Source organism: Metopolophium dirhodum, chromosome 2, assembly GCF_019925205.1.
Source record: "Metopolophium dirhodum isolate CAU chromosome 2, ASM1992520v1, whole genome shotgun sequence".
In the NCBI taxonomy this organism is placed as follows: domain Eukaryota; kingdom Metazoa; phylum Arthropoda; class Insecta; order Hemiptera; family Aphididae; genus Metopolophium; species Metopolophium dirhodum.
Window position 1 is genome coordinate 21,782,424 of NC_083561.1, and position 22,733 is coordinate 21,805,156.

The following is a 22,733-nucleotide window of genomic DNA, read 5'->3' on the forward strand; positions in this document are numbered from 1 at the left end:
GGCTGACTGACCGTTTTCGCTCAGAATCGTTTTTCTTATACAATGATATTATATCATTGAATTCAAATTTAACACCATCCATTACAGTGACCCACTTGTAACCTACTGTACAGCAGAGCGACATCCACTTATCCACCTTTTTTATTTAAATCTAAGATTTTAAAATATTATTCAAGATTCCACATAAGTTTTCCTACCATTAACCAAAAAAAAGTTAAACTGGAAAGTCAAATAAATATTTGATGAGCGCTCGAAATTCAAATTTTTACAACATTGAATAACCCAACAGTGACCCACTCGTAATCCTATTATACTTATAGGTACAGTAAAACTGAGCGGTATCCACCTTTTGTATGTATAATACAAATATACAATTGATATGTGTCAACTGTCAATGGTTAATAAAATTTAAAATTATACATGGCATGCAATTTTCGAACACACCCATCTATAAGAGATACTATAGATAGCATGGTATTTGCCATTTGGACGCTTCAAATTATATTTATTTTTTTGAAATGCAACGGATTAACCGAGTTTTATACTACGATAATTATTCCTCGTTTCGCACAGAATCTAATAGAAAAGGTTAAAATAATTTTAAATTGATAAATTGTAAAACTAAATAGTATCTATACTACCTATACTTTTGTAACTGCACTAAGTTACGAACTGCAGTATATAGTGCGGTCCATAACTAAGAATTCATAATGTAAGAAAAAAATTAGGGTTAATATCCTTTTACTTCTTAACATGATCGGTTTTACAATAATTATTACTAATATTGATCAATAAATAATAATAGAAAAATTACGAAAGCATTGTTTTTGTTTAGACACTGCATTACTGGAATATTACAAATTAATCGGTAGGTACCCTAGCTATAGGTATACCCGTCTAAAGTCTAATATAAATTCTATTAAGCATTTTAATTAAAATATACAATTGTGAGAATTGACTTTGTTTCATCATTCTTCTGAACACTATATTATTACACAATAGGTACCAATGGAAATTGTTTTCATAGTTCAATATCAGACAAATGAGTTGGTGTTGGTATAATTAAAAAAAAGTAACGGTGGAGGTCGTTGCCATGCAGGAGGATCTCCGCTGCGATTGGGTGTGATAGTGAGGTTATTATACCATTGAGGTGGTGGGAAATTCATCGGATAGGTATCTGATATATAACCCATGTCGATCTTCGAAAATATGAATTTCAAACAGTATACGAGTACCTACGATAGTCTACAGTATAGTAAGTTGAACCTACTGTAAAAAGTGCCAATATCTATTTAGATCCGTATTTTATCATTATTATTAGTGTTTGTTTAGCTGCACTTTGGTCGAAATGAAGTTTTTAGTGAGTATATACCTTTATTAATATTCAATTATTATTAAACCGGCAAGGGTACACCTATCCATATTTGATATTTAACATTTTCATAATACATCATATTATATCGGACATTAGGCTATACTTAGGTATATTATAATAGGTAGTTGGTAGGTAATACCTATATATAGATATTCTTATTTTATATTCTATTTAGTATTGTAGTATTGACTTTATTAAATAAAAAAAAATAATAGGGAAGTCTATCTGCTGTATAGTAGGTACTATATATATAGGCGTCCTACGTTACTGTAATAGTAATGGATGTGTTAAATTTGAATTTAATCATAACATACGATAGATCATTTTGAGAGGAGATCGTCTGTCAAACTATTTTATTGAGGATATCGTGTTGATAATATTGTGTTCAGTATTTATATTGCTTTAATTTTAACTTTCAAGTCAATACTGATGTACAATACTAAGGTACCGTAGTACGGTGAAAATAGATAATAAATAGTTCACAACAAGTAAAAGTATTGTGAAAATTTCACCTTGTGTACCTACTATAAATAATAATATATTAAATGGCAAAGAGTTTCAAGAATCTAAGAATAATATTTTTTGAATTACAACAAAGTAATTATGTATAATAATTATTATTTTTCTTATAAATAGGTATACCTAACCCAATATTATCAATTACAAACAAATCTTATTTTAAAATAGCCAACAAATTTAAAATGGGTTTATGCTAAAAAAATGTTTTTTTTGTAAGAAAAACTTGTGAGGAATCTTAAATTAAATTTTCAAGTCTTAGGTATTAAAATTAGTAAGTAACAATTTATATATTTCCAAAATTCTGATAAATTCCGCAAAGGTTCAACTTTTAAATTAAACGTTTTTAACCACACAAAATTCTTTTTTATATAAATCTTAAAATCCTAAAATTTGAAAATTGCAATTGTAGGTATAGGTAATATATAATTAGTACAAATATTTTAATTTGATATAATGCTTAGAAAATTATAATTTAAAACTAAAATGATGTTTGATTTGAAATTGTATAGACACCAAACACCTATTGATGGACAATTTTTTATTTTTTATATTTAATACTAGAATGTGTAAGCCGTTCCTTAAAATTGCAACTTACCAACTGATTTTTAAAATTTAACCAACTTGTATTTACATATTATTACTGAATTCACATAAAAATTCTGTATACGCATAAATATGGAGAAATTAAATTAATAAATAATTTGGTAAGTAAATTGATTATACTCAGATTATTGGTTAAAAACAAATAATTTTATAATAAGTACATAATTATTATTTTGAAAAAGAAAATTGCATTTATATAGAATATAGATGCAGTACCTACCCAAATACTGAAAAACTATAGGCATTTTAATAAATTGTTTAATGTAATAAAAAACTCGTTCGTTTAAGTGGAAATTGCGTAGTACTCTTTGGATGTTTAACGAGTATTAAAAATGAGGACATTATTTGAACACAGTTTATGCGGATGACCTATATATAGGGCCCAGTATATATTTGATGGCATATTTAAAGATTGGGATGGGCGAATCCCAAAGTTTTGTTTTTTTCTCTTTGAGATCATACAAATTTTAACAATATTTTCACTTGCTAGTATCGCCACTACTTATTCGAATTTAAGTTGGACCTGATTATAATTTTAAACTATTATATACCTATGCACAATTTTTAAAACATTTTTAAGCGCTTCGTGAAAAATTTTATTAATTAGAGATGATGTATTGTTGTTGCTGTCGGGTCTTCAATTAGTAGGTGTACTCACTCCTCCGGCCCCCTCACCGCCCGTCGTATAAACATTATACTAAATACAATATCACTCATGTCAATAAACAGGTGGCACTGGCTGTTTATTGCGTCTTATCGGCGGCGGCAGTGGCGGTGCACTCCGCACCATCGCACGGATTCATATCGCCGGTGATCCTGCCCAAAGTGCACTTGGCGTCACCAGACGTGACCGTCGTCAAACAACCGTACGTGGTGCAGCAAACCGAACCGGTGTTCAGACACGTCTACTACGCCGGCGACTCGGTGCCGTACGTGTCGCATCACGTGCAGGCCTACCATCAACACCCAGCGGTCGTCGCCGCCTACCAGACGGCACCCGCGTACGCGCCAGCCGTCGGTTACATCGTTTGAGCTTCGGCATTCGACAGTCGTCGTCACGAAATCGTCACCATCATCAGTCATCATATTATATTAAGCACGGTCCAGACCAAGAACCATTTGTCGGATACATGTCTCTGACACTGTCGTCGACAAATATTAAATTTATGTAACGGCTTATGACGGAAAATCAGAAACATTGTCGACGACAAACGTAGGAAACACGTGTTTTCGACAAATTTTTCTTTGGTCTAGACGGGGCTTTACGTGGAAATTATATACCTAGCAAACGGGTATATTCACGTAACGGCCACCTATTTAATATGATTACCTGACGCCGTATTATTCGACGACACCGCCGAAAGTATAATATTAATTAATTGTACAATAATGATTATATTATATTCATGATATTAGGTAACCTACCCTACGCGTGATGTACGCGAATAATTTAATGCGAAAACATTTTTCATTTATATTTTATTTACAAATACAATAACACAACAATAATTTCTCAACATTTTTTTTTTTTTTTCGATTGACGGAAGAACTAAAATAATAATAAAATTAGATAATAATAATAATAATAATAATAATAATATTTTTTTATTTTGTGCGGTGGGCCTAATTTAAACATGTATTTATATAATATATATGCTATGTATATACACAAACACATACATATATAAGTATATATATATATATTAATTTTTTTATTTGAGTAGGTAATAAACATTATAATGAAATAAAATGTTCGATTAATTCATATAATAATTTAATGATAACGATTGTACTAAATTGAAAACATAACCGGGTGGTTTTTTTTAAATTTAAAAACTTATTCTAAAATTTCTAAGGTACCTACATGAGCACGACATTTTTCCGTATTTTAATAATGATTATAAGATAACCTAATAGTACTTAGAAAGTATGTATATAATTGTTTTTTTTTTTTAAAACATATTTTTACGAGTTATGTTAGGTACTTGTGTGGCGTGGTACACAAGATGACATAGTTTACGGTTGTCAATTTTAATTTTTCCAAAAGAGCTAGGACTATTTTAATGACACTACAATAGGTTGTTTATCGTTAATGTTAAACATTATTTTCAACAATAGTTTCAATGATTTCATTAGGGAATTCCGAACATGAACAAAAATACGAGGCTAGATTTTTTGGGACCATTATTCTTATTAATCTAAACTTGCAAATTCAACCTTCAAATAATTGAAACAGTTTTCCTAGACCACTTCAATACATCTAATGAATACAATTAATAAGATTTTATTTCACAGTTTCGTCGTTACACAATAACAATTTATTGTCGTTCACGCGTTGACTATTATATAATATATTATTTATTCTCAAAATGTCCAATGTACATATTAAGCATAAAAATAATCATTATTTACTTATCCTATGTGCTCGAACAAATTAAATGATTCGTGGTTATGTATTCTGCAGTTAGGAGGTCTAAATTTTTTTTAAGTTCAAATATCACTAATGAGATCAAATGGAGAAATGTTAACAATTCATAATAAAATCTATTGAAATTTGAAAGAAGAAAATAATTTAAATGAAATTGAGCTTTGAGCTTTTAATATGTACGATTTGTAATATAACCTTAAGTTGGTGCATAATCATTAAAACAGACATGGTCTATATATCATATATATTTAAATATTCAATATATATAAGTCAACGTAACGTGGATAAATTTCATAATGCGTATCCCAAATGTATGGTGTCTAATAACAATATTAGTAAAGGTGGTTAAAAGAATAATTTACCATGGTCGTTGTATCGACGTTTGTATTTTAATTACTGTTAATAATAAACAGCCCAAATCCGGTATATTTTAGTTTTTAATTGTGACAAAATGTTTCAGTTTCGTTTTAATTATTATTTACACGAAACAAAAGACTGTAATAAATTCTAATTTTATGTAATAAATAAAGTAGGAACATACCAATAAGGTAATGAGAATTTAAGAAATAATCTAACTTGATCATAAACATAATTTCTTCGACCCTCGGCCGGCAGATCCTTTCCATACCATTGGTAACAAGGACATCATAGAAATCCCCAATGAGATTTTAAAAAAGGACTCCTATGGGAGTCAGTGATAGCTATCACGTTCCTCGTTAATTGGGTATTTTTATGCATGAACATTTTTTTTATGAGTGATTGTCCCGCGTTTTATTCATTTTTTATCCTTTTTCTCTCCTTTTCTCACCATTGTCCTTGTTTCAAACTGCTCTTGATTCGATTTTTTTTTTCGTGGCAATGTTGACGATTCTCCCAATTCTCTGGGCTTCCAAACTGGAGAACCTGCGGAGTAATATAAACAAAAATACCGTCATCAATATCTCTCGACTAATTAATTTAAACAAAACACCTAACGTAATTAATACAACCAATAGGTTGCTTATAAACAATAAGATATTAACATTATTCATTTCTACATCTTTCAGAATTTGTTTGCCTGGTGGAGTGAACTCTTCCGCCATCCCCTCCTATGTTACTTTCGTGAGTTCACTCTACCAAAATATGTGACCCATAGCCTTGGCTAAGATTATAATGGGTCTAACCTATTCTCAGTGGGTAGCGCGATTTTTAGTAATCCTGGTGCAGATCCGTCTTACCGAGGTCCTGCACCTGAGGTGGTTGATAATTTTCTGGTTGCTGTGATCTTTCCACCAGTCTGGCTGCTTGACTGCCAGTACTACTTGCTGATAATGTAGACGTGGTACTAAGCATTAAGTAGTTGGGTGTTTTTCCCAGACTACCGTGCATTGGAAGTCCTTTAGATGGTCCGGGTTGACTACAGCTATCATCTTCACCTTCGGATTTTTGTTCGTCAACTTTTCGTTCTTCTGAAAACAATTCAATATATTAATATTGTTATTAATTATTTATAATGAAATATTATATGATATTTTATAATATAAATAAAATAATAGAATAGTGTTAATCATTATAGTAACTGTAAATAATAAAAATAATACATTTATTTTAAGTTTATTATTTTTTTATTTTACCTCTGTTTCTCGATCTATAATTTGGCAAAATAGTTTGAGTCCCTGCTGTATCCGTCGTAGAATCAGTGGACGATGTTCCCTGATTCCTTAACTCCACTTTGGGCATAGTATTCCCTGAAGAATGTCTTTGAGGTGGTTTTGGAGGTATTTTTTTAGGTTTTCCAAGTGTTTGTGATCCTTGGGCTAAGTTTGAAATATCAGGCGTTTTATGATCCTCTGATATCAGTTGTAAACCTTGGAATACATATCAACATAAATGAAAATGTACAAAAAAATATAAAAATAGTATTTACCTCCAGTATTAATTGTTTGTCTTCCTAATGTTGCGGTATTGCTTACTAGTTGAGCAGGGGAATTAGTAGAAGGTTTGGCAGTAGGAATGCTCATGTTTCGTACGCTTTCACGAATTATCTGGCGTATAGTTTTCAAGAATGCATTTCTGAATTCGGCAGTACTAAATAAATGTATTAAACTATTAATGAAAAATTACGTTCCGATAGTTAGATAAACTTTTAACAATTAACATACCTATTGGAAAGGACATAAATCTTTTCTGCTCTTCGGTGTGATTGACTACGTAAATGGATCAACTCCCATAAGAAATGTGTCTCCATATCTTTAGCAGAACTTGCTCTAACTTGTACTTCAGTTACTGGTATCAAAACTTGATATCTAATTATTTCCATTTCACTTTTGCCTGATACACTCTAAAATAAAAGAATAGCAGTGTAATTATTATTGCAAAATTGATTATTATTAATTTATCTTCCAAAACTAACCATTAATTTCTTTTTTTGTCTTAAACGTTCTTTACACAAAAATACTACTGCTGATTTGAATACAAAACACATTGCATGTAGTTCTAAGCCTTTTTTTATTTTCCCGAGGAAATCAGAAATATTTAACCATTCAACTCCTCCATAGTACAATAAATCACCCGGAGACAAGTCAATGGACTAAAAAAAAAAACAATTCATATTTTAGCAATAAAAACATAGTCCTAGTTTTAATGTCTTATTAATAATAACTTACTTGTTTACAAGATTTTTGATGTTGCCTGAATAAGTGATCAAAGATTGCTCCATATTCTTCGTGTATCCTTTGCATTTCATTAATATGTTCAGCGACATTTTCCATTCCCTTAAGTGCTTCTAAAATGTAAAAATCATAGCTAATAATTAGTTTTTATTAAAACAAATATATAATTTAAATATTTCAAAACTGATTATTTAATTACCAATGAGGTGGAGGTGTTGATCTGAATGAGGATCAGTAAGATTCCTTAGTTGTTGTAGTAATAGTGGATATTTTAATATCCTTTGAATTGGTTTAATTAAATAAGATTCTAAAGAACAAGAATGTTGTTGCCGTGGATTTCTGGAGCATAGAAATTCTTGTAAAGCTTGATTGCCTTCATCTAGAAATAAATAATAATTGTAATTTGTTTACGAAATCATTGGTATTCTGATATTTGTAAAATAATAGTAACTTACTAGGATTAAGTATTTTTTGAGCTTTTGAGTGACTTGCACAGAACGAACTATACAATTTGAAATGATTGACATAATATAAGAAGGCGCTTCCGATTGAGAAAAGTATATTCTGTAATATAAATTATAAATTATGCATTATATTGAATCGTATTTTTTATGTATTTTAATAGTATTGTACTTTAAATTGCTCTGGCTGATCAAATTTATGGAAATTAGGTTCTTGGTGTACGGCTTCTTCTAAATTTTGTAAGAATTGATGTTGAAACTGAACAATTTCTTGGATATTACCAAACAGAACTGCTATTTCTGCTCCAGATAAAAATGTTTCTTGTTTAAGTGGTTCTAAATAATTCTCCAGTAGATTATTTAAGTGCTGTAAACATTTTTAAATTTTTTTATTAAGAAAAATATACGATCTGTGTATTGTGCAAAGTAAGTAATTCCTAATTTCATGTGAAAATTTTTTTTGTCCTATCATAATATAAAATATTTATTAAAATGTACCTTAATATAGGATTTTTCAGTATCTACAAGTTCAGAAATAACTTTTCTAAGTTTTTCAGCATCTGTCAACTGACGACCAATAGTTATTTGAGGATTCTGAACAGCAGAAATTACGGTTGGGCTAGTTCTTCTTGCTGGCTCTGGAGATCTACAGAATCCAGTCACTTCACCAGCACTCTAAGAATAATAACAATATTAATACATATTTTTTTGACCATTATAATTTTATAAATAATAAAACAAACCTTAATTAAATTTTCGATTTCAAAAGAATTTCCTCTGGAAGCAAGTTTTGAATCTTGAGTCATGTTGTTAGTTTCCAATTCATAAATACCTTCCCTATCTAATAAATAATTATAATAATAGATTTTATGTCAATAGTGTTAAGCACGTGATATCAACTTACTCCACCCTGGAGCTGGTACGATCAGTCCAGATATCATTTCTTCTGAGATCACCGGTGGATCAGTTGGTGGTGGAGGACAAACTAATGATTGAATTATATCGTCCGTAGTCTTTGATATAATTCTTGAGCCTGAAGGTAATTGAGGCGGTTCGGTTCTGGATGATCTCATCATCATACTTAAAGAAAGTTCTTCTTGAAGAGCCGATTCCAAGTACATCATATCTAAATCACTTACTATTGCACTATTAATCACCATAATCTCATCGCTTTTAATTAAACCTGCAATCAATGCATTGTAATTGTTGTTGTAATTTAAATTGTACAACGAAATATCAATTTTTAATATATGAATTAACTGAAAATTAAGTATTGAAATAACATATTACCATTTTGAATAGCAATTCCTTTGTCTTCAACTCGACTAACATAACAACAAAGTTCATCTTGTCTTTCAGCATTTTCAATTAGTTCTGCTTCTACGGAAAATCCCCACATATGATCTAATGTATTTCTTTCAAGTTCTACTTGATAAAGGATTTTGGCACGAACTTCGACAACTTCGTGAGTATGTAGCTAAACAAAAATATGAAATTGTTAAATTAATTAAACAATTATAACTATATGTATTTACGTTGAATAGAATACTTACATAAGTTTCAATACTATCAGTTCGGTGAGGAACAAAATAATTATGATCTTCCATATCCCTTCTCTTTTTTACCCTGACAAAGTGCTCCATGGGATTAAGTCCTTTTCTTGAACAAGATAATGCCAAATACTCATCAACTGTCATGCCCTCTCGTAAATGTATTTGTACCGACTGTAAAACAAATTTACTGCAATGAGTGCCAGGCAAAATTATAATACGAATTAAAAACAATCAAAATTATTTTATTAAAGTCCATGGGCTACATTGACTTAGATAAATATGCATTTTTGATTTTACAATGATGTGTGTTTTATTTTATTTTTTATTTTTGTGTGTCATCACCTTTTAGGACAGTAAAAGTGCTTGGATTTTCTTCAACAGTAACTTTTCTGATAGGAAAGTGAATCTAGTTGGTACTTTGGAGGGGTTAAAAGTAAAAATTTCGCAGTAGTTTTCAAAAGCCACGTGAAAAACAAAATAAAAATTAAGGAAAAACAGGAATTTTTACGCAAAATCTGTTTTCGAGAAAATCGATTTTGGTTTTTGGTGCAACTCTAAAACAAATGACCGCAGGTACATGACATTTTGAATGAATGTTTATATTAGCATTTTCTATACACCATAAAATTTTCCAAATATTTTGACTTATTTTGAGCTGTTTACGGACATTTTAAGTTTCAATATTTTTTAGTTATTTTTTCTAAAAATATCAATAAAATGTTATTTGTTGGTTAAAAAAGCTTGAACATTTAATGGAAGGGTCCTAGTATATTGTTTCATAGGCAGATGTCACAATTTTTTTTTATAAGCATCTAAAGTTCAAATATTGACAAAATACGTAAAAATGACGAAAATTTGCAAATTATTTTGAGTTAGAAATTCATGAAAAATTTTCTTTTTAAATCTAAGATTTTAAAATGTAATACTAGATTCCTCATAAGTTTGTCTACCTTTATCAAAAACAAAATGTCTACAAGAAAGTCAAATTAAATTTTTATTAGCGTTTGAAATTAAATATTTATACAACATTTGATATTCACTCGATTTCTCATGTAACGATTTTCTTATTTTGTTGTGATTAAAAACCGAATGACTGTAGATACTTGAAAATTTCACTGAATGTTTATATTAGCATTTTATATACACGATAATTTTGAAAATAATTCGACTCTTTTTAATCTGTTTACGGACATTGTCAGTTTTCAATTTTTTTAAGTTTTTTTTCTATAAATATCAATAAAATTTTATTTGTCTGGTAAAAAAGCGTGAAAATTTAATGTAAGGCTCCTGATATAATGTTACAATAGTAGTTAAAAAATATTAAAAATACATAGGCACAATTTTTTTTTTACAAGCATTTAAAGTTCGAATTTTGACAAAATTTATCAAATTTAAAATTTAATATTTATTTTGTAGTTGACAATTTATAAAATGTTCAACTTTTATAGCTATGGATTGAAAATTTAAAACAAGTTTCAACGTAAATAGGTTATTTATAAATTACTTTATTCACAATAATATCATCAAATATACTTGGTAATATCATGGGCTGACTGACCGTTTTCGCTCAGAATCGTTTTTCTTATACAATGTTATTATATTATTGAATTCAAATTTAACACCATCCATTACAGTGACCCACTTGTAACCTACTGCACAGCAGAGCGACATCCACTTACCCACCATTTTTTTATGAAAATAAATTTTAAATAATAAAGATAAAATATAGATTTTATAAAATAATAATAATAGTCGAATTAGTAAAAATGTTAATTTAAAATTATTTTTTCACTACCCAACTTGAGAGATATAAATAACTAACAAGTACTTATTGCATTTTTGCAATTTAAAAAAAAATTAACATTAAATATTTTTAAATAGTTGGGTGTGTTCAATATTTGAAAATTGAAAATTTTAATTATAATAGTGGAAGAAAGTATAAATGTAAATTATATAAATTCAAAATATATTATTTATAAATGTTGTGTATTTACTTGATTATCAGGCAAAGATACTTTCACAGTCTTTTCTGCGTCATCTCTGGATGTTGATGATTGCAACGATCGTCTACCTGAACTACTATTAGAACGAGATAAGATTGGAGCTTTTCTTTTAGTTGCACCACGTCCAGCCAAAAGATTGTTGAGCAATGACGGAGAACGAGCGCATATAAACGCATGTAGCGAAGATACAGTAAACACACCTAATTTGTTTAATGTGATTTTTGTGGCTCTGGATACACGCGTTAATAGAATCTAAAATTGTTCATATAGTTATTTATTTTCACTCTATTATTATTTGAATTATGAATTATATAAGTATATATTAAAATATAACTTATTAAATAGGTATTCCTGCGATTAATTCATACATGAAAAATTAATTATAGATAAATAATGCGGAATATTGAATGTACCTTGGGATTTGGAAGTTCGCCATTTTGTAAACTAGCCATATAACATTTGAGCCGAAACTGTTCACAATGTAGTCTCTCTAAATTCTCTTCCCATGCTAAAATTTGCTTTTTTATTTGTTCTTTAGTATCTGGATCGGTTAGCATTTCTACTTGTACTTCAGCCATGTGTTTAAGTTTTTGATCCTGTAGTAAAACAATCGTTGTTATAATAACATATCAGGTGTGAACATTATATATATTAATAAAATTAAAATTACATATCTATTTTAAATTCAAAAATATATAAATATGAATGTAAGCACATTATTTTCTTATTTTTTAGTTAAAACTCACACTATACAAAATATATTTTGTCGTAAATTATCAAACGCGGCTAAACGACACGTATATAACCAGCCGAATTACATGATACAGGCAGACAGCTTTATAATATAATTTAATATACATAGTAATGTGTAGGTATTTAATGAAAGTAGGTAGGTACCTAAAAACATATGTTTGTTGTTTATGAAATATTTATGTAACTTCATAACGAATGCGAAGCAAGGTCATTTAAAAATATTGTATTTGAATACTCGACCAATGATAAATACTAATGTAAACGATCATCAATCAAGCCGAACATGTAATTAGGCAGGTCGTAAGTATTAATTATATGTTAAATTGAAAATTATGTGTGTGTAAGTATATAAAAAGCAACAACTAAAAGAAAAATTAAAACTAATTCAGCAATAAATAGGTACTGATAATCAAGAATATATCGATTGGAGGTTCTAGTTATAATATTTAAATTTTAATCGCATAATAATTAAGCGGTACACGTTTCAGCGATATCATATACCATAATCATATAGATAGGATTGTTAACTTGGCACCTACTTATATGATAAACTTACTTACTACGCATAATTATTATCAAATACTGTTAAATTGTATGTAAATATTATACATTCTTTGTTAATCATCATACAAATATTATAAATATTATAAAACGATAAAGCACGATTGAAAGAATTAAAGTGATGGAAATTACAAAACTGTTATTAAGTATTAAATATTGTGTAAATATTGTTTATTATATATAAGTAAAGTGCGTACGTACAAAACTATTATCAACTTGAATTAGGTAAATTAAGATTTCTTTGAAATTTAACATAGACAGTTTTAAAATACAAACCGCATCCACTTGTTTTTCGATTCTGTAAATTTCTTCTTGTAATAAATGAAGTGTTCCTATTTTTCCCCTATGCCTAGCAAACGCTGCACCACATGCAGAATGTATGCTATTCACCCAATTTTCCAATTCTACTTGACAAGGCGCCTGAAAAATAATACACTTATTATTTTTATATTAACAAATTCATTTTTTCGTGATTTTTTTCTGTGAGCTGATTATTTTTGATTAATTTGTTTAAATTTGTTAACATATACTATCTATATAATGTCATATTTTTAGTTGTGAATTTCAAAATTTGTGAAAATAATCATCTGTGTTCATATAATTTAATATTAATATAAAATATTTGCCATTGTTATATTTTAAGTAACAAGCATTGTTAATGTGTGCTAATGGTGTAAAAAGCCTATAATCTAGGTCAACCTCAATGATCAAATTCTAATCACATCTATATTTGGTCTTGTGCAAGTATGATTAAAAAAAACTTTGTATCTAATTTAAAACAAACATAGAAGATCAGATTAACTAACCAACTGAGTTTCTAAACTTTTGATTACATCGAACAACTATTTTATACTTCCAGAAAATAAATACTTTTTCATCCTGCTAAAATATATATATCATAATATTTACCAATATAATATAATTCAACACAAATAAGTTTTTTCTTTTTTAGTAATAATTTTGATAAATAAATTGTTGGTTTTAACATACCTGAAATAAATAGGCGTCTCCAAAAGCTGTACTTAAACAGAAAATATAATCTCTCTTCGGGTGTTCTGGAATAGGTTGCATAATCGCTCCGTCCACGATTATAAGATGTTTTGGTGCTGCCTCTACACTTCGGCCTTCTCTAGAATCGCATGGGTAAAAGAGTAATGTTGTGCCTTTAAGGCACACCCAATATCCTTTCCAGCCTCTTTTTCTGGCAAGTTCAATTTGGTGCTTTTTCCGTAGTAACCATTTTTTTACGCTCAAAAACCTGAAATTAAAAACCAACAGATTCATTTATAGTTACCTAAATTTTATGATGGTAATAATTTGAGTCGTGATAAATTGTACAATTTAACTAAAATAATTTTACATCAAAATCCCCCAAGTATTATTTATCAAGTGTTATATAGTAAGTGTTCTTTTTAGCTGTTTTTATTTTTTGATATTTCCTGTTAACATACAATAGGCTTTTTTTATTTAAAAGACTATGACTTTATTATGTTTTATTTCTTTATAATATATATCTACAAAATATAGTAGTCGCTCTAAATGGAACAAAGGCAGTACAAAGGTAAACGAGTGGCTCTCATTGAGTGAAGGCTACTTAAATCTAAACTGATTTTACCATAGCGTGTCAAGATATTCACCATTAAAATGTTACAAAACAATTTTAGAAGTGGTGTTGTATAATATTCAAGAGGATATACTAGGGTGACCATATTTATATAAAAAAGGGACAAACCTAAAAAAAAATACATTAAAAAGTTGTTTAATAATTTTTATATTTTAAAGATATTTTGGAGATAACAGTTGGAAATGTATTGCTGGAAAAGGTGACAATTGTGCGGGTTCAATATATTAATTATATACTGTACAACACGACAACCAGTATGACTCATGCTGATCGGTGATCGGTGACAATAGTTCGTTGGCACTACACATTCGTTTCACGAAAAATACTATTTATAACTTAGGTTTTGATAAAAAACTGTAAAAAAAAAGACGGGACCATATTTTTTTAAAACGGGACAATGGTTGTCCCGTTCAAAGTTTCTTTGGAAAATGGGACATGATGCTCAAAAAAATAGCAACAAATCAGTTTCAAACGATATGCATGGTCACAATATACTATAGAAAATACAATCTATAAGTTTTGATATCTGACAATTTGCGTTTACAGTTTAAAATTACGTTTTTAAAACTTTTTAAATCATTTAAATCTGTATTTATTTTATTTAAACTATTATGATAGATTTTTTATTAATTATAAGTTTGTTTTGTTTTTTTTTAAACTTGAGTGATATAAATTAAATTTAACTTCGTTTTCAATTGTGAATATAATAAAATAAAAACTGTGAATCAAAAAGTAAATTCACTAATGTTTGTATAATATTATATAATAATATGATATGTACGTGTTAGTAGTTAGTTACAATGTTTTGAACTATGGTATTTTACTTAAGGTCTTTGGCTCCATCTGCGGTGGTATTATTATTATGTTCTGATAAAATAAATACAAACATACATCTCATTAGGTACATCACATTTCAAGTGACAATATTCTTATACAAATCTTCAAACATTATTGTGAACTAGTTAGTAATAAGAAAGTTGAAAAGTCGTCATTTCAAATATCATTTTATTGTATATATATTATATCGCATAGCAACGCAGCTTTAGTAGCATTGACGTAAATAGTCAGCATTTTCATTGCAATGGTATATATGTACTAAGTAATCCATAAAAAAAAATATATATATTCTATATTAAAGAAGAGAGAGAGAACGAGTGTATATGTGTGTTTGAGTGGGTTAGTAGTGGGGGTGAGGAGACTGAGACATACTATATTTTACACTACATCACTTCAGCGGTTTCAAAAGTCAATATTACATGAAATAAATCGAAATCAAACCTTCTGGAATTGACGTAATATATATACTTAAATATATGTTTACATATATATAATATATATATATAAATATATAAGCTCTAAACTTTATGCATTACTGTCAAAAATATCGACAGTATTTTTTTTAAATAATTGAATGACAACAAGCATTACATACATACATTTATAAATGCACGCAGTATATAAAGTATAGAGTAGGTACCTAGTAGTATGATTTCATAAGTTAAAGAAAATAGCATTATTTACTATATTCACTGTCTAAACAATAAAACCAACCAACAGTAATATTATGTATAGTTATTACTATAATTATTATGAATTAGCTTCATAATATGATTTGTATATTTTTTTATGTGAAAAACAATATACTGATTTATATACATATTAATTATTATATATTGAGTTAATATTGAAACCAAATTTAATGTAGTATTTTTATTTTCTATGTATAATCTTAGTATTTCATTGTTAAGCTGTATCGGGCAAAGTTATTTCAAACCAAATTCAGTAACGTGACAATCAGTATTAGAACTTTGCTTTATTTTTTTTCTTTCGAAAAGTTATCGATAGAAATACAAAATAAAGTATATTTTGAATAGAATAATTGGTACCTAATTCCAACAAATCTGGATCATAACAGTTTAATATCTCTGAGATATTAATAGAATTTAAGTAAGTAGTTTAAAAGATTTGTTTCAACTGGACGATACAGATTTTTTTCTCAAAAATGCTTTGTTTTTTTTTTAAACTCGTTTCTGATTTTATTTTTTATAGTACCATATATTTAAATATTATATAATATTATTATCTATTTAGTTTATTTTGAAATTATTTATAAGAATATTAGTAAAGCATTATAATTTATGTTATAAACGCGGTACGCGTGTTACATATTCATATAATGGATACTATAATGTATAGCTAGGTGTTTCATTATTGTAGTATATTGAATATTGATGAATAAACATAAAGTACATCAATCAAATCAAACTCCTTTTCATACAATTATTATATGTTTTGTACTATGATGTAATTAATATTCATCCTAGGACGATTATACAATTCATTTTTTATTCAATTTCAGTATTAATAACAATAATGTTACGAATAATACCTATCTCCTTAGTCCTTGTTAACCAACTCAAAACTCGCAGCTATGTACCAGTTTAATTACGGATGAATTAACTGAAACAACGGGGACGTGGGGTATCTAAACTTTGTTTAAAAACCTAAAACTATGTATTCCGATTGGTCGTGACTTGTGGTAGACTGCTGGACCGGTTAGTTGATTCGTCGGACACGTAACTTACACATGTTAAGTAAATACAAAACGAGAAACTATACGCAGCTTTGGCTGCGTTTAAAATCTCACATGACAATAGAGATAAAAAAAAGTGTACGAAAATTAAAACATTTTAGATTACTTATTAACTAGCAAAAAACATGATAAAAACACTGAGCACAGTAAGATATAATTGGAACTTATAACTGGATAACTTTAGAATGCTACTTGCTTACGATACACAAATCACAATAATAAGTGCATTTATTACAGTCCCAAAGATTTTATTCAGCTTATATAACATTGCGAATCACAAGTATTAGTTTTTACTAATACAAAAATATAAATAAAACGAAACGAAACTGATAATGATAGTTATCTAATAGTATTGATTTTTTTTCCATCTTTCGTTTCTACGCTGTCATTACATAATATCGACTGTAACTGAAATGTTGAGATGAAAAATAAATGAGACTTATGTTGAAGATGAAATCAAACAATGGTTGATAATAATTTGAAAAGAAAGAGCCGACAAACTCGCAAAAGAGAGGCCATTAATTCAGAAACGCGATCCAATTCCAAGTATATACTCAATGTCCGATGTTAAATTGACAATTAAAGAAAAAATACATAACATATAGCAAAATTAATGGAAAATGACCAACACTAAATTGAAAGAAATTAAAAGTCACATTCTTCCTTGGCTCAATAACACACTAACCAGAAAAAAGAAGAGGTCATAAACCGTCTCAGAATAGGCCATACCAGATTAACCCATGATTACCTGATAAATAAAGAATACCCTCCAAGATGTCCGACCTACAATTATTATCTTCTGACTATTAAACAAATTTCAACTGAATGCAGGAAGTACAAACTTAAACTTAAGAATTATAAATTACCAAACACCTATCTGAAAATCTATGCTCCGATACCCCTAATGTGCTAAAATTCCTAAAGGATATACAACTACACATATCAATTTAGAATTGTATTGTATTTTCACTATTGTATTCATTTATATTAAGTTTATTGTTGGGTTATATTATTAGGTAAATTATGTACATTGTCTCCTCTAAATGTTAATGTTGTAAAATGATTCCTCAATAATTGTAATTAAGCTAAGATTCATGTAGTGAATGGCCAATTTCACCGAGGTGGTTACAAAATAAAATAAAAAAAAAATGATCGAAATAAACGTCTTAATAGAGTTTTATCAGTTTATAGCAAGAAATATTTCTTCAATTAAAAAGTAAATAATGTATTCGTTAAAGTTACGAATTTTTTATAAGGAAAACATAAAAAAAAATATTGGATCTGATAAGATGTAAAAATCACGTATAATATTATGATTAATGACAGAAAATGAAAAATATTCAGAACAAATAGTAAGTAACTGTAAGTCTTTCCAAACAAAAATAATGTAAATGACTGATGACTGTCATATAAAATAAGGTATCGTGTACATAATGTCCATAATATCTTAAATTAATATTTATCGATGCCTGTCTTATTACAATTTTAAAATGTGAAATAATTTTATGATACTGAAATAATAGAAAACATTATTAATTATAGATTATGAAGTAAATATTATTTATCTACTAATTTTAGTTAGCACACATTATCATTAAATTAGTTTTAAAAGAGACATTTAAAAAAAAAATTATTAAAATTATATTACGTTGGAATATCTCCGGATAAACCATAGGATATTTCTTTGGAGTTATGGTATTAAAATCTGTTAAGCGTGAAATTATGTTCTTACCTTTTCATAGATCTGTCAATATTTTTAAAGTTTGATAAAAACGAATTTTCAAACTCCAGAAAAATCTCATAGTGAAATGTTCAGATTGAATTTGTGTGGACTCCTCATACGTTAAACCAATTCTCCAAGTTATCTTCAAAATTGATTTCATATCCGATATCCACTATAGGTTTTATCCAACAGTTTTAGATGTCGATGAATTTAAAACTACATTTATTTTTAACTGTTTTACAATGGTTTTACGACGAAAAATTATTTTGGTACTATTTATTTATTTATGTACTTAATAGAAATACAATATCTAATCATTTCCTAATTTATTTGATTTTATCCTCGGTTAATGGATTTCTCTATTCGATAGATATTTGTTTTTTTTTTTGCAATAAAAGCAATATTATACTTGTTATGAATCAAGATTAATCTTTTACTTTTGTTCAAAATAAGAATGTTAGTTCTAGAGATTTAAGTCATTAACCCTACATTTGAGCACATATCTATGTAATCAATATAACTGGGGAAACTTGAAACTGTATATTTGGTAGTATTCCAAATGAAAAAAGGAGGAAAAAATGTACCTAATACTTAAAGCGTCTGTTCACGCCGAGACTGGCGTCTTATCCGTTATTTATGAACGACAGCACTAAGAAGAAACTGTTTTATTGCTATGACCCCGTTCCATTTCAGGGACTTTATTCCTCTCCTCACCATATACAGGTTAGGTTAGTTCGCAAAAGTTCTCCAGACGGTGTGTCTTTTACTATTTTGGTGAAGTAAAAATGTAATCGTGTAAAAGCAAATTAATTGAGTCCGAAATTATAACCTTGGAGGCTTGGACGGTATTTGGTGAAACTATTTTTTTTTCTATTGCACGTAATGAATTTAAATTTATGATTTGTTGTGCAATAACTTTAAGTAATCCTAAACACAAAGGCGTTATGAATGTATACCACAGAAAAAATATTGCATGACTCGTATATACATTCATTTTTGAATGAAAGAATAATGGTTTCCTCTACTAATTAAAAATATACGCGTCATTGTAGAATTCAATGTGTCTTCCTACATAACATAAAAAAGTATTAATTGGTACCTACTTATAAGTTATAAGGTTTTATTAAATATTATTATTTTTTTTTTGAAGAACAAATTTCATTTTTATATTACTGTATATAGAATAAAATATGATAATAATTCGACATATTTTATTTTTACTTACATAATTATTTTGTTGACATACTGTGGAAATTTGAACGATATTTAACAAAGATACTCATTTTACTTATGGTAGTTATATGAAATTAATTTTAAGTCATAATATCATGTGAATTAATGAAGGGAATAATATTGAATATTAAAGACTTACATCAGTAAGTACTTACATTAGTTATACATCCTTAATTTTTAAAAAATGAATCACATACATTTTATTGCATATCATAAAAGTCACCAAACCAACCAACCATCATAATTTATTAATGAAAACATATATTAATAAATAATGATATAAATAAAATATAAATTTGTGAACAATTCTAATATTTTATATGAGGTACATTCGTGTTTCAAAAAACATTATTTAAAATAATTCTTTATAGTTCATTATAAAAGAGAATGCAAAATTTAAAATTCAAATGAACAAATATTGAAATATGTTAATTTATCTATATTATATAATGAAATGTACGTCATTAATTAAAAATTGTTTATTTAAATAATATGCTTGTGTATTTAATTATTACTGTTAAATACATTAAAAACACAATTGCGATTGTGCTTTGAAATATAATTATACATATATATATAAAATATATATCTAGGTATAAAAAATATAGGTAGTATTATAATTGCTCACAGTAAACCTCGAAAAGCTCAGCTGATACATTTTGAAAGTTGAATAAAAATTAAATTAAGGTCTTTGAGAACCAATACGAAATGTAATGTTCAACATGATTATAATAATTTAGTTGTTATGACTGTAAATGTAACGTTAAAATTAAATTATCATTTCTTCATTCAATCGAGTATTCGAGTTTGTTAGTTATTGATTTTAATATTTACTGAAATTTCGTTCAGCATCACATGATTTAATGAGCAATGGGCACGTACGCATTCTCCCGGTACTAGGTCGATATATTTTAATCCTTCATCCTCAATACCACTGTTTAATGCATTACGTATTATTAAAATATATTTAGTATCTCCAGCTGTGTGTAGGTACGTTAATATTTTACATATATTTCAAATGTGACAAAAAAACTTGTAGATATGATATTTCAGCCAGAATATGTGCAACGTATATACAACAACATTAAACTATTTATTTAATTTTCGCAAAATTGTAAACATTAAGAACTAACCTAAACTGTGCAGAATAAACACACTGAAGTATATAAATTATAAATCATACTTTCAGTCCTCAGACATAATTTATCTTATAATTAACAATTCGCAAGTTTTTCCGAAAATTCATCAATATGTATTTTATAGGCTTATAAAAAATTTAAAATGCTTATTATTAAATAAAATAATATAATGAATATGCACGAAGTATATGGTTAACGCTATGATTGGTCTTTGGCAACCCATGTTGACTTTAGAATAATTCAAATTTTAATTGGATGTGAATTGATGGAAATGTATATTAATAATCTAGAAAAATAAAAACCGAGCAATCATTACGAAAATAGTAATTTTAGAGTATTAAATAGTTTATTATATTATCTCATGATATAAAAGTATAATTTTAATTTTATTATTTAAAATATAAAATACTATTAGTGAGATCATAAACAAACAAAATAATGATAATGATTCTTCATCATAAAAGATTATGTATCATAATACTTGAATTTAATGTTAAACATTGAAAAATATTATATATTATACAGTGTGATTCACCAAGGGCACTAGCGCCATTTTTCTTTTAATTTAGAACTAATGAATATGTTCAAATTCTAATTTTGGAATTTTGAACTTTTTAAGTAAACTTAAGGACTATATTTTCAAATACTTAGATAAGATATGTATACCATTTAAGGAGTGTCCTATTAGAATACCAAATTTTTGGTTCAAATGAGAATCAACCTTTTCTTCTTTAAACTGCTCATCAGAAAACTTTTTTAGAACATTTTTATGGACGTATTATAAATTAAAATTTGAAGCAGTAATATTTGAGTTCCTTAGGTCTATGCTAGTGAGTTTAGTCAGTTTAGAAGGTATATAGGCCATTATGATTTAAAAATTAAATAATTAATAATCATTTATTAAAAAGTTATAATTTGTAAATATTGATTGAGTATAATAAATACTAGATCCAATAAATTATATAACATCTAAACCTACTATACATTTGTATAAACCATTTTTAAAGACTATTATCCTCGGTGTATACATTTTAATAAATCAAATGCTACCAGTTTAAATTTTGAATTAGAAAAATAAATATTTTCAAAAAATTATTTGCTTGACAATTTACAAAAAAAAAATAGTTTGAATCCACTCAGAACACTCCTTAAATAGAATGAAAAATCTAAATAATTTAAAATATGGTCTTCAGTTTATTTAATATTTAAAAAAATTGGAATTTGAGTACATATTTTATTATTAAAAGAAAATAATACGGCGAGCACGTGGTCGGTGAATCACCCCGTGTATTCAATTTCTCATTAGTTTTTTCCTTTAATTTGAAAGAAATAATGAGAAATTCATAAAACCACGTCTCTTTGAAACAATAAAGTATTAACTAGACAAATGAGTGTTGGATAATATGAAGAAACATGAAATTCCATTGGTGCATTCCTTCTACCAGACAACTTGTGTAACGCAAAACTTAATAATTTGATAAAGAAATGAAATATAAATTTGATTAAAAACTAAA

The 22,733-nt window shown here is 27.6% G+C and overlaps 2 protein-coding genes across 8 annotated transcripts in view; one reads left to right on the forward strand and one right to left on the reverse strand.

Moving 5' to 3' along the window:
- The first annotated feature begins 1,157 nt into the window (after window positions 1-1,157).
- On the forward strand, window positions 1,158-4,014 carry LOC132939740 (uncharacterized). 2 transcript variants are annotated; one of them, XM_061007078.1, is made up of 3 exons: window positions 1,158-1,255; window positions 1,322-1,360; window positions 3,227-4,014. In XM_061007078.1, exons 2-3 carry the CDS (start codon window positions 1,349-1,351, stop codon window positions 3,527-3,529), a joined length of 315 nt encoding a protein of 104 aa, XP_060863061.1. In that variant the 5' UTR covers window positions 1,158-1,255; window positions 1,322-1,348; the 3' UTR covers window positions 3,530-4,014. The 2 variants fall into 2 exon arrangements, with proteins under 2 accessions (XP_060863061.1, XP_060863060.1); XM_061007077.1 differs by having other exon boundaries at window positions 1,203-1,360.
- A 407-nt stretch (window positions 4,015-4,421) lies between these two features.
- Window positions 4,422-22,733, reverse strand: part of LOC132939739 (protein still life, isoform SIF type 1) — a 69,140-nt gene continuing 50,828 nt past the window's right edge. For 4 of the 6 annotated variants that reach the window (XM_061007074.1, XM_061007075.1, XM_061007071.1 and 1 more), the window contains exons 16-34: window positions 13,898-14,165; window positions 13,184-13,327; window positions 12,007-12,189; window positions 11,585-11,845; window positions 9,591-9,761; window positions 9,328-9,514; window positions 8,942-9,220; window positions 8,781-8,878; window positions 8,536-8,712; window positions 8,210-8,404; window positions 8,032-8,140; window positions 7,776-7,955; window positions 7,571-7,689; window positions 7,318-7,494; window positions 7,067-7,245; window positions 6,832-6,992; window positions 6,539-6,772; window positions 6,143-6,373; window positions 4,422-5,828 (exon numbers count right to left, since the gene is read on the reverse strand). In XM_061007074.1, the coding sequence (XP_060863057.1) occupies window positions 5,701-5,828; window positions 6,143-6,373; window positions 6,539-6,772; window positions 6,832-6,992; window positions 7,067-7,245; window positions 7,318-7,494; window positions 7,571-7,689; window positions 7,776-7,955; window positions 8,032-8,140; window positions 8,210-8,404; window positions 8,536-8,712; window positions 8,781-8,878; window positions 8,942-9,220; window positions 9,328-9,514; window positions 9,591-9,761; window positions 11,585-11,845; window positions 12,007-12,189; window positions 13,184-13,327; window positions 13,898-14,165 (3,481 nt within the window). In that variant the 3' untranslated portion in view covers window positions 4,422-5,700. Of the gene's footprint in view, window positions 5,829-6,088; window positions 6,374-6,538; window positions 6,773-6,831; window positions 6,993-7,066; window positions 7,246-7,317; window positions 7,495-7,570; window positions 7,690-7,775; window positions 7,956-8,031; window positions 8,141-8,209; window positions 8,405-8,535; window positions 8,713-8,780; window positions 8,879-8,941; window positions 9,221-9,327; window positions 9,515-9,590; window positions 9,762-11,584; window positions 11,846-12,006; window positions 12,190-13,183; window positions 13,328-13,897; window positions 14,166-22,733 lie in introns of all 6 variants that reach the window. The other 2 variants (XM_061007073.1, XM_061007076.1) reach the window with 2 other exon arrangements.